We start from the raw sequence: 12,483 nt of genomic DNA on the forward strand, positions 1-12,483 counted from the left end.
GGATATTTTTCCTCGTAACATCACCAGGCCAGAAAGCATTGGCATTTTGTGTGATTGCTGTTGCTTAGCAGCCCCTACTTGAAAGCATACTTTGTCTACGCACTTCTAATGGAGAAAGAACTCGAATTTTGATATCTTGATGAGCATGGGCATTGTTTTTGCGCACGTGAAGTGCCCGAATGATCGCAGTTTTTTTTTTTACTGCAGTATTGTTACTAGTTGTACTTGCTTTATTGCTTACACAAGTGTGCTGCATCACGAGGGTTGTTCATCAAGTACCGTATTTATTCGAATATAAGGCGGTCACGATTATAAGGCGAGGGGGGAGTTGAAGGACCCAAGAAAAAGAAAAAAAGTTTGCACACTAATATAAGGCGAAATAATGAAAGAAAAAAGGCAACTAAATTCCTTACCTTTCAGCAAAGCAGACACCAAGTATTCATGAACTATCTGCACACAACGATATTTATTCGGAGCGAGACGGAAGTGCAACTTAGAAACTGTCTTCAGAGGTGGTGGTATCCGAATCTTCCTTGTCACTTGCACACTCAGAGGACATCGTCCTCGGTGCCGTCAAGAGCATTTGAAATGCAGCACTTGCGGAACGATGCCGCAACCATGGCTTCGGGGATCGCTGCCCAAGCGTTGAGCACCCACTGGGCGAGCATAGACGGGGACGCCCGCTTCAGACGTCCCGACAGCATCAGGGCCACAGTGTCAGACGCCATCCATTCATTGTACAGCCGTCTGACACGTGCCTTAAAGGGCTTGTTAAGGCAAACGTCAAGTGGCTGTAGTTGACTTGTCATGCCCCCCGGAATGACGACCAGCTCCGTCTGGTTGTCCATGAACACCTTCCGTGAGGTGCCCGCGGAAGGCGTCGAGCACCAGCATTGACCTCCGGGTGAGCAGTGCCCCTGGTCTCTGGCACCACACCGACTTTATCCAGTCAAGAAAAAGCTCTTCCGTCATCCACCCTTTCTCTTGGCAACGAATGTGGACGTTCTGCTCTGTTCAGGATGATGAAGGGGGGCAACTTCTGCCCATCGGTGGTGCAGGCTAACATCACGGTTATCCGAGCCTTCTCGTTGCCTGTAGTGCGCAGGCTCACTTGGCGATCACCTTTTTGGTGAATGGTCTGGGCCGACGGCATGTAAAAAAAAATCGGAGTTTCGTCGGCATTGCCAATCTGCCCAAGTAGGAAGTCGTGGTCACGTCGCAGGCCGATAGCATATATTTGAAAGGAAATTAGTTTTTCTTCATAGTCTCCTGGCAACTTCTGTATCACGGAGGTCCGCCTTTGCAACAAAAGCCCGGCCCTCTTCATGGCTGGCTTCGAACTTGAGAGCGGGAATGCCATGCTCTCTCGCGATTTCGCGCGCCTTCATCTGCACGATGTCGGTAGTAACGGCCAAACCGCGGCCTCTTCTCTCTTTGAAGAAGTCTGTCAGCACTTTTTCCACTTTGGGAAACGCTCCCTTTCGTGGGCCACGAAAGGCCTTCCTAGTCGCGGCGCATGCTAAGAGCGACGTCTTCTGTTTGCGCAAACAACGCACGTTGTTCTCGGGAACGTCAAACTTTCGATCCGCCGTGCAGTTTCCAGTGACTTCCGCCTCTGCCATGACTTTCCTCTTGAAGGCTGCATCGTAGTGGCAACGACAACTCGCCATTGCGCTGGTCGCGTGAAACAAGCACAGAGAAAGAAAATCTTGCAGCAGGGACTCCGAGAGCTCTAACAAAAAATGCAAAATGGCGTCCCGACTTGTTTACGAGCTTTGCGGCTACTACTGGCTTGGAGCCGCTACTGCTGGCTCAGCTCGTTGGCATGGTCGAAGGCGTCTGCTGCCACAGCCTCTGCTGTATCGCAAACTATTCAGTACCCTTGCAGTTCCCGAAACTCGGTAATTACTATCTGCTACCTGAGTCTGTGTAAAATTTTATGCGTTTTATCCTGAAATCTCTTTGTTACATTTCCAACAGTGTTGTCGGGCTGTTTTGGAAGCTTGGAAATGGTTGGAAGGTGGAAACCAAAACTGTCACACCAGAATCGGCATATTGGGATACTGAGCTTCAAATATAAGGCGGGGTATGACTTTGAGACTGCACATTTTGGAAAAAAAACCTCGCCTTATATTCGAATAAATATGGTAATATCTTTTCCTTATTTTCATGAAAACTACGACTGATGTTGACAGAGCTGTTCGATGTAGGCAGTTGCGAAACTCTGCCTCAAAAAACGGCCCGCACCTGAACCCCCCCTGCTTTGGATCGTGCGTACGGTGGTGCCACTGCGGCCGCCGCATGCACTATCCAAAAAACAAAGTAATTATTCAAACTGGCAATTTAAAATTAAATAGTGTTTTAAAATGCATAATAATTTATTATTGTTGTGCTTTCATAAGTTATTCATTGCTATCTTAACTCCGGTTTTTAGGTTGCGATTGTTTCTGCGTCCGCACAACTGCCTCGACCAATTGGCGCTTGTGCGGGCACTCCCGCACAACATAAATCTGACCTGAAGTACTAAGTTTGCAGTTATCGTTTGGCCTACAGCACATTGTATGCCAGAACTAATCCAATATCCAATCAAGCGGCTCTAAATAATCATTGTCAGCTTGCATAAAGCCGTCGAAGCGACTTATTTATTTTTTTGCCGCCAGAGACCGAAGAGGACGCGCAGCAGACAGGGCGCAAGCGACGATTGACCCCATGGTCGCATTTCTTTTTACTACATTTGCTTCGATTGTATATAAAACACTTGCATAATTGAGCACATTGGGCTCCTTTCGGATAAGAAATTTACGCAAGCACTCAAATACCTTTTTTCGCCCAGGTCGTCGAGCGGCGAAGCAAGTTGTATAGTTTATTTTGTCACCAAAAGATGGCGCTACTGTAAAACAAGATCCAAAGCAGCGGACCAAACGTAGGGCCACTTTTTGATGCACGGGGCCTATGGGGAGTTTTGCAACTCCTATATCAGGTAACTCTGCGATGTTGAGGACATATCATGATAGCGCTACGTTTAAGCTGCACGGAGTCATTTCTCCCATAATCACCTCCATTGGTTGATTTCTCCCATAATCACCTCCATGCCATGAAAGAACAAAAGCCTGTATGCCGTGCTTTTAGCAATCTGGACGTGCAGAGGCAAGCTACGTTACTGCTGCTGCTATGACGTCAGCGGAGTGTTGCTTGTGTAGTCATTTCTTTCACAGGATCAAAAAGGCATCATGCTTTGCTTTTTCCCTCCCACTTGGCCTCTCAAGTTGGCCACACGGGGGTGCAGCTGTGCTGTACACTGGTTTTGTTGGCTGTTTTGTTGGCACGTAGGGTGGGAACGCCATGGCCATGGCTGGAACGGGCGGTGCGCCGGCGGCCCCAGTTGGGCCCCCTCCGCCTCCCCCGCCACCCCCGGCCGACTTCATGAACAACACGGGGATCCCCGCCGAGGACCCCCGGGCTGCTCTCTTCAGGGACCTCAACAAGGGAGAGGACATTAGCAAGGGTAAGCCTCCTGCTCCTCCTCCTCCTCCTCCTCCTTCGTGCACTTTTTTGATACGGTAGCATTTGGAGGTGGGTCTAGGTAGGCCTGTTCACATGGTGGCACGGTTAAATACAAAATGACGCTTTGCGATCCCACTTTTATATGAAGAAGAAACGGGTGATTGGAGTCCTTGTCTCGTCACCCACAGCACAAACGATGTGTACCATGCAGGCCTGAAAAAGGTGAGCGCTGAGCAGATGACGCACAAGAACCCGGCGCTGAGGTCGCAGGCGCCCGCGCCTACAAAATCTGCAGCTCCGCCCCCACCTACGCGGTTTGGCTCTCGGCCTTCCCAGGAGGTCACCAAGCCACCCAGGCTCGAGCTGGAGGGGAAGAAGTGGTGTGTGGTGAGTAGGGGCCTTCTTGGTCACCCCACCTTTGGGAACCTAGCAGACGGTCTCCACGCTGGTCTCGGTGTGTTACTCTTTGCGAGGGTGCCACACAGATGGTGAGCTCTGTCCTCAGTCTTTGTCGTTTGGCATTGTCCAAGCATTTTGTTTTTGCTGGTAGCAGCGTCCGTGCAGTAGCCTTTTTTTGTAGGGTTGAGTCCGATCCACTCTCAGGCGCATGTTAAAGCAGGGGTGATTCCAACAGTGGTCAACTTCCTGTTGGACAATGGAAGGGAAAGATGGGACCATGAATCCACCAAACGTTTAAGTGACAGCATGGCTGCCAGACGGGTGCAGGCCAGAACAGTAACATTTCCCCAGAGAAAGCTGTTTATCCTCAAAGCTGCTTCACTTATCTTAGCTATCGCTATATGTGCGTTACGCCTGTCCACCCTGTGAGATGGGCTGTCTTTGAAGAACTTTTTTGGAAGGGGCACGTGGTTACTTGGTAGCTGTGCTAAGACATGATGGCCCAAGAAACTAATTTCGGGCAACGTTTGGGCAGGGTTAACTTCCTACAGGCTGCAGCTCTTGCCTGTGCACGACGACCCACACTTTAGTATGGCCTGTGCTTATGTGAGCACTGCTAACGACCCGAAGGAAGCTGCTCCGAAAGGAACGTGAATTCAGTTGGTGTAAACAAAAGAGTGCTAAATTTTTATGCAAGGCTTCAAGGAAAATATTCACAAGCACCAAAGCAGGGACGTTTTTGAGAACTTGGAAGGCCCCATGGGGAATTAGTAAAGGAGCGATGAATGAACCAGTGGCCAATTACGTCCAAAATGATAAGGTGCTTCAAACAGCAGACGTTTTCAAAGTTCCCATTCTTTTTTATTCTTTTCTTTTTTAGATGCGATGCATCTCTTTAACTCGCCTTGTCCCTCCGGCGTCTTCCGTAGTCCGCATCCCTCCCCCATTCTCCTCGCCGCGCCAGCTGCGCGCTAACGCCGCTCTCACCGCAGCGCCATCTGCGTGTTAGCGCTCGCTCTCGTCGCCGTGCCAGCTGTGCCTCAGCGCGTGTTAGCGCTCGGTTAAACATGTAACACATGCGCATGCGCTGCTCTCTCTCATTCCCCGCACCGTTAACACGCGGTACATATAAACGCGGTAACTGCGCCGCTCCGCTCAGTCGTTCCGCCGCTCCGAAGACATCCGATGATTTGAATGGAGACTAACAGGCCTGCTATCACGCTGGTCGGCGTAACCGTACGTAATATAATTGAAACAACAACAAATTTACACGCTAAATGGAAACAACATAACGGAAACGCAACGGAAACCCCACGATGCGTCGCATCTACCCATGGTTCCCCTCGCGGGAAGATGGTGTAAATGTTTTGAGTAAACTTACCTGCATGTTACAATCGAGGACAAGTTGGCATTGTGCAAACATGACACTTTATTGTCAGATTGAAGCTGTTTGCTGCTGCAAAACAAGAACCACATGAAAAAAAAAAAAACGCGTACTTATTTTTAGTGCCCAACTTTTAACAAAAAGGCAAATTGCAGGAGGCACCTAAGTATGCCTATATGTAAAATGTCAAAACATGAGTGTACTGCCGCAAACATGGAAACAGTCGGGTGTCGAGGCAGAGAGGAGCAGAAGCGGCCAGATGACACCACTGGACATAACGTTAGGCTTTTTGTCAAACTGGCACGTACCCACGTTTTCAGCCAATTGGTCGTTTTCTTGCTGGACCTAAATGCCTTTTTTTTGTTTTGTTTTGTTTTGTTTTTTACTCCTTTGTGAGCCAGCTATGGTTTTGCAGAAAATAAATTGTGCTTGTAGGGTCTGTCAGTTAGTGTTCAGCTTTTTACCCAAACACTCTTAGTAATTGTGATGTCTGTGTGACGCTTCTGGCTCCTCTTCCTTTTTCGTGCAGGAGTACCAGGTGAACAACCAGAACATTGTGTTGGATGAAACGATGATGAACCAGTCGGTGTGCATCTACAAGTGTGTGAACTCGATCATCCAGGTCAAGGGCAAGGTCAACTCTATTGTCATTGGTGAGTTCTTACCCCCCCTTGTTTTCTGCCACCTTGCATGCAGAGCTCTATTTGACAATTGTATGTGCAAGTTGTCTGGACGTTGTCTGTGTTGTCGGCGGTGTTTTTAGTTTGCAGCAGCATTTTTGTCATCGGCGTAAAAACAACAATAGATTGTCTTGTTTTAGTTCATGTCTGTTAATGAAATTGAGTATTTATACATATGAGGGCTTTTTGACAAACTGCATGTTGTACGTTTGTACATGCGTGTGTTTTCTTTTGCTGGTAGCGGTATCCTCAAACAAGGTAAACCTGTTGCTTTCATTACCCATCATTGGAGCCTCTCCAGGTTAAAGTCCTGATGTTATAACATCTTTTGGTCACGTAATGGTTCTCATGTCGAATATAAAGATTTTCTACGAGCTCTATATGTTTTAGTGGCACGCTATGTTGGACTAATTGCAGTATTGCTTATTATGAAAGACATGCGTGCGCTATTTTAGCTCTCGTATTGATGCCTCTGTGCCGAGTTGTGTTTCTAGTGGTTGTCAAAAGTTCTCTTAAACTCTTTTATTTCCACGGAAAAATGGCTGATTTTGAGTGCTTTCACAAAATTTTTTTTTTCTCTTGAGCTACTCGACACATTTTAGAACTGCTATGCATGAAATTGTAGCCTAAAGATTGCAATTTCAAACACATTGTGAAAGGTACAATTATTTACAGTTTATTGGTCAAATAAACAGAAAAAAAATACATAACAGGTATACGCACAATATAGATACCTAGGCAATTTTCTGGGCCTAAAAATTATTTTAGGCATTCTAAGGTATGCAAATTGTTTCTACGTTCCTAAGCTATGATTCAATATATACATCAATGCTGTACACCAAGTTTTGTATTTTTGCGGGCCCACCAACCTAGCGGCCCTGACGCCTGTGCTACTCCGCGAAGCACTCGGTCTCTTTCGATCTACTTGTTTGTGTTCTCACACAAAATCCTTATTACTTCAGTGGTAAAAAAAACTAAAATCCAGCGCTCTTGATAGATAGAAACTATCGGTGATGGGATAGTGGGGACGAATCAGCTGTCTCGGTTCAGGCAGCTGCTGAGGGCTCTGATGATGTGGGCCACCAGTTCCCATTGCTCTAGGAGACTTGCCGCAGCAGCCAGCCACCCTCCGGTGTAATAGTGTGGTTGGGTCGGGTTGTAATGGCGCTCCCACAGAATGCGGTCTTGGGTAGGGACAGGGGTGTCTGGTGCACGTTGCTCCGCAGCATTAAAGGAGCCATGAAGAGAAAATACAACTTCGTTTAATTTGAAAGAACTAGGATTCAGTATCTCACTCAGCTCTATTACAGCCACAAAAGATGTTTTTTTAACGAAAAAAAAGTAAGAAGTATTTAAAAAATTTCGAATTTTGCTCCACAGTGACGTGTTATGAGTAAGAATGACGTCATACGGGCCAACAATAAAAATAATTTTCAGTGCGTTAACTGCACGTTAGCGTTCAAGTGATGCGGTCAAATTGAACTAGAGGCCCCATTACAGACTAAGCAGTCTTTCTAATAAACCCAACTTGTATTTTGTCTTCATGGCTCCTTTAATCTGACACGAGCGCCAGGCTATCTTGAAGGCTATAATGCGATACGGCGCAATGAATTTGGCGAAATATCCCCACCACATGCTGTCCAGACTCCACACATGAAGTAATACCACAGTCGTTAGATAGGAAGCACATTTCATTTTTTAATGCAGCGCGAAGTCAAAACCTTACTTGACAGAACCTGTCTAAGTCTGAGGCCATTGAATGGGAGTGTCTTTATCAGAACTAAAATCTGGGGAATCCACATCGTTGCTGGAGTCATCACTGCTGCTGGGGTCAGAAAAATCTGCAGCAGCTGCCAAAGTCCGTGCTACAACTGCCTGCTTTTGCGGAGCGCGCTGTGAAGTGGACGCTATTTTCGTGCAGCTCGCCGCTATTGTGGGTTCAAATTTCACTCTCGACGCTGTCTCCTCACAGGAAATGTAAACAGATGATAATAAAATCGAAAAACGAGTTGTCAATAAATACGCCAGATGGCATTAGTTGTCCGCGAGGCGCTGTTTTTAGCTTTTGCGGGATGTTTGAAATCATTGTAGCTCCGTGTTTGATGGCCTATGGCGCGGTAAGGAAAGAGTTAAATTGGTGTTGTAGCTGGCACCACCGTAAGAGTGCATCACTATCAAACGTAGCGGCTTGTGCCCTTTGCTGGTCTTCACTTTTGCCACTCAGCTTCGCCGTGGGCTTTGAAGCCTAGTGTGCAGATGTACGCTTTTACTGGCTGTAGTGCACTGACATAGGCAGGTAGTTGGGATTAGAAAATGCTCGCGAAATTGTACCGCTCCTCTCCAGAAATGAAAATTGTTCCCCTCACATGTGCCATGCAGACTCGTGCAAGAAGACGGCCGTGGTGTTTGAGGACATCGTGTCTGTGGTGGAGTTCATCAACTGCCAGAGCGTGAAGGCACAGTCGATGGGGCGGGTGCCCACCATTGCAGTGGACAAGACGGACGGTGCCCACATTTACCTCTCCAACGACTCACTCAGCGTTGAGGTCGTCACCTCCAAGTCGTCCGAGGTCAACGTGTCCGTGCCCACCCCGAGCGGAGACTACGTGAGTGCTGCCACTCTCCCACGCGTAGCAATATCTTTTTTGGTGTTTTGTTGTTGTTGATTTTAAAAAAAATTCAGTACCTGCAAAGCTCTGCGACATCGCTGACAAGCATTGGTGGTGCCCTCTTGCAGATGGAGATTCCAGTTCCGGAGCAGTACAAGTCGGTCTGGAACGGAAAGGGCCTGACGACAAGCATCATCGACAAGGCATAGGCTCGAGGAGAAACGTTGCACGTCTTCCAAGACCCTCTCCTTCGCCACCCTTGTGGTGGCATTTGGGGAGGGAGGAACAAACAGCCGCCCTCCTCTGTCGTCGATGGGGAGCAGGGCTGTATCAAGGATTCGTCGTAGCTGCCTCAGGGGGACGATGATGCATCGACTGCTGCCTGGGTCAGACAGCTCACTGCATGGAAGCAAAGGGGCAATGGCTCAAGGTTTCCTCCATATTTATGTGGGCATTGCCTGAGGACGGCCGGGCTTAGAGAATAAAAATTTTTTTTTTACTTTTTCTGACATAAAACAGCCGTAGCTTTTGCACTTTTACACTAAACTCTCTCCTGTCTCCATCTATGCTCGATTCTTTTTTTTTTTACTAGTCAGAAAGGTAAAACAAACAATAGTATCCTAATTGCAGTGTGTGGACAGATGTGAATCTGATAGACCTTTTTTTTTTCTCTTCCAAGGTGTGCACGTTGAGCTTGTATGAAATTCGTGACAGATTGCTCAATAAAGATTTTCGGGTGGTCATTTGAAGTCAGCATGTCTCAGTAGACATTTTTTTAGACTATCTGATTTTTACTATTTTTGATTTTTAGATTTTTTTTATACCTCACCGGCATCGAATACAGTTGAACCCAGATAAATATCAAGTTCCAAATGGATTGCAAAATAGTTCTAAAACTAGATATCGATAATTCAAAATATATGCCCATCTGGAGCTTTATCTGACAACTCTGCACATCACAGTGGGCAATCCGGAATCACAAGTAGTAGCTTGGTGGCGTGTTCCCCAAAGCATGGAAAGTATGAAACACAGCGCGATGCCCACCACACTTTATTTAGCACACAAGTGTTCGTAAGCTTTGCTTGCTTCTTCCACGCCATGACGTTCACCAAACTGTCTTGGGGTTTACTAGTATCACCGTCCGAATGAAAGTCGAGCCCCTTCGACTGGTGGCAAATTACGCTGAATGCTGATGCAAGCTCAGCTGCGGTAGCTGGTTGCAAATGTTGCCCGGGTGGATCACTGCACTGTTGCGACTCGCTGTAGCCTGCACGTCGTCAGAACTTACGAACTCGTGTGCTCTTGTGCGACCCAGGATGACACATGGGAATGTTGACAGCTCTAAATCTACTCTCAAGGCACTCAACAAGGTCGTCTGCTATGTCAAACACCTCATCTAGAGCCACGATAAAGCCACTTTGCAGAACCAGTGTCAGGAACATGTACACAACACGCTCCTGAACGGCTGGGCTGCACCGTCTTCGCCTTGCGTCAGCTTTGCCGCGCAGTATCATGCTCAAGTGCTGTGAGCAATTTCAAATGCCTCTGCAAATGACTTTTTCCCAGCCTCCATCTGTTGAATGACACCTGCTTTCGTTGCTAAATCCTATTTGAAGACAAGGCACCGCAAACAAAACAAACGCACCACACCACATCGTTTTCCCTTAGAGTACCTGGATGTTCCTCCTGGACGCCAGGGAGCGGGGTCACAACGCCTACAGTCTGTTTCCCCTCCTCCTCCTTTAGAAGAAATGACAACTGGGCTAGTTGGTATTGGATTTGGAACATCTCGAAGGTAGCGGACTTACACATGGACACTAACAAGAGGCTAAAAACCAGAGCACTGACACGCCAGCGCTGTGGTTTGTGGTCTCTTTTCTTAGTGTCCATGTGTATGTCCACTACCTTCAAGATGTTTCAAATCCTCCGCCTTTGTCTGTCGCACCCAATCACTCCTTGCGTTCTCATTGCCATGCAGCTATTACACTGCTAGCGCGGTGAGCAGGTGTTAAAGGCCACCCAAGCGCCAAGCGACGACGCCTTCCTGTCGCCAAGCACGGCAGCACGCGCAAGAAGTCATCGCTCAACCACAACGGGAAAAGCGCACTTGCAGGGGCACATGCAGCACGAAGTTCAAAAAAGGCAGCGTCTCGTACCCCGCTCATGGTACGAGCATACCTGCCAGGTTTCCCAAATTTTCCGGGAGACTCCCGAATTTTCATGGTTTTGTACGATTGTACGACCGAAACAAAAATCTCCCGAAAATGCACCCATCTTCGGCTTAATCCTTTTCCCAGTATGGCCACAATGCGCCGGAGGTATACCTGACAATCCAACCCGACACCATTTGGCATCGTTATCAGTGAAGTGCTTAAAAAGCGTAGTCCGCAATGCGCAGACGGTGAACCTGTTCGTCCCATTGTTAGTTTACCGTTTATAGAAATGCAGCGCCGCCGCAACTTTCATTTACGCACGAGTACGGCCATTCTGAAGGTTTAGCAAGTCTCCAGTGGTGTAGCTTGTTGTTATTTTAGACGAAACAACAGAACAGTTCAGTTCCTGCTGTTTTGTATTGCGCTTGCAGTATGTACTATTTCCAGGACTTTCTGAAAAGGGCGGCGTTAGCAATGTTGAACATTTAAGTGGTGTACCTTGTTGGTAGTTTGGGCGAAGAAACAGTTCATTTCTTGCTATCTTGTAAGTAAATAAAAAAATGTGTGTAAAGTTACCCATTCTGTTGTTGCCGCCCCCCCCCCCCCTCCCGGTAAGATCTCCCTAATGCCATCCTGACAAATCTGGCAGGTATGTGTAACGAGGCACACCCCCCCTACCCCCCTCGCGATGGTTCCTGCCATGCGTGATGTCATAGTGACGTCATAATAATATTTGTAGTTATTTTCCGTAGTGCAGTTACAAATACACATTTTTTAATTTGTAATACAAATTAACACACTATTCAACTGCTAGGAATTCTCTAAACAAACCATTTTTGTTCCTGCGGGAGCAGCCAGTGCTGCTGCTGCTGCTGCTGCAGCCGCTACAGTTTACTAGAAGAGAGAGGTGTGTCGTTCGGGTCTGATTAGGGGGGTCCCTTTTGCGATGAAATCTTCTACGAGAGCTTCATTGCTGCGACATTCCAAACAGAACAAAAAAAACAGCGCGACAACATGGGCAGGCCACTCTCGCTGCTTTGGTTGAGCAGACGACATCGCGTAAGACAATGGATGATCGCCGCCATCACGTGATATCTTGCTTGTTCTGTGAAATAGGCTTGAGTTAGGTGTTTCACAATCTTGCAGTTTAAATGTAATTTTTGTAACTTTGATTTTGGATTAGTTTTCTTGGTATATACAATTGTTTTACTCAAAAATGATGATGATAAATTCTTTTATTAGGAAGGGGAGGACCGAAGGTCGCTGGAGGGGGAAGAGGGGGAATAGGGAGGGAGGTAGACGCCCACTAAATCACGCTCGCCAGGCCACTGGCAACGCCAAACTCGGCTAAGGTCACCAGGTGTTGAGGATGTTCGAGAATGTCCCTATGTAATGCTTCCAGATTAAAAAGCATTACCCCTCCACAAATCTTTAAGAATTTACCCCTCAGCCGATCGGAAGAAATATTTATTAACAAAGTACTTGCCAACACGGCCACTACACCTCATATCATCCATAAATGGCAGACACTTGCTGACCGGAAGAAGGGCATTGGCACCGCTGCCCCCTGCACATGTACCTTACTCAAAAATAAACACCTTACTTGCATCATGTAACTTCTGGAAAGCGAGTCACTTATTTCAGACCAGAAGCGCCGGAAGTAGCGACCAAAATTTTAGCCTCAAACCGCTCAAACGAAGAAAACGCAGGTGACACAGGTCGGTGTGAGGTTGGCGATGCCGCGACGAGTACCA

General features: G+C 47.3%; 1 protein-coding gene across 4 annotated transcripts in view; it reads left to right on the forward strand.

Annotated features, from left to right (window-relative positions):
* The window catches only part of Capt (adenylyl cyclase-associated protein 1), a 34,277-nt gene extending 24,952 nt beyond the window's left edge, over positions 1–9,325 (forward strand). For all 4 annotated transcript variants that reach the window (XM_077703543.1, XM_077703545.1, XM_077703542.1 and 1 more), the window contains exons 8-12: positions 3,331–3,505; positions 3,716–3,891; positions 5,817–5,940; positions 8,347–8,573; positions 8,705–9,325. In XM_077703543.1, coding sequence (XP_077559669.1) covers positions 3,331–3,505; positions 3,716–3,891; positions 5,817–5,940; positions 8,347–8,573; positions 8,705–8,785 — 783 coding nt within the window. In that variant the 3' untranslated portion in view covers positions 8,786–9,325. The remainder of the gene's footprint in view (positions 1–3,330; positions 3,506–3,715; positions 3,892–5,816; positions 5,941–8,346; positions 8,574–8,704) is intronic.
* Positions 9,326–12,483: the final 3,158 nt, after the last annotated feature.

This window comes from Haemaphysalis longicornis, unplaced genomic scaffold, assembly GCF_048455015.1.
Source record: "Haemaphysalis longicornis isolate Haplotype H1 unplaced genomic scaffold, Haemaphysalis longicornis Haplotype H1 scaffold_3, whole genome shotgun sequence".
NCBI lineage: Eukaryota > Metazoa > Arthropoda > Arachnida > Ixodida > Ixodidae > Haemaphysalis > Haemaphysalis longicornis.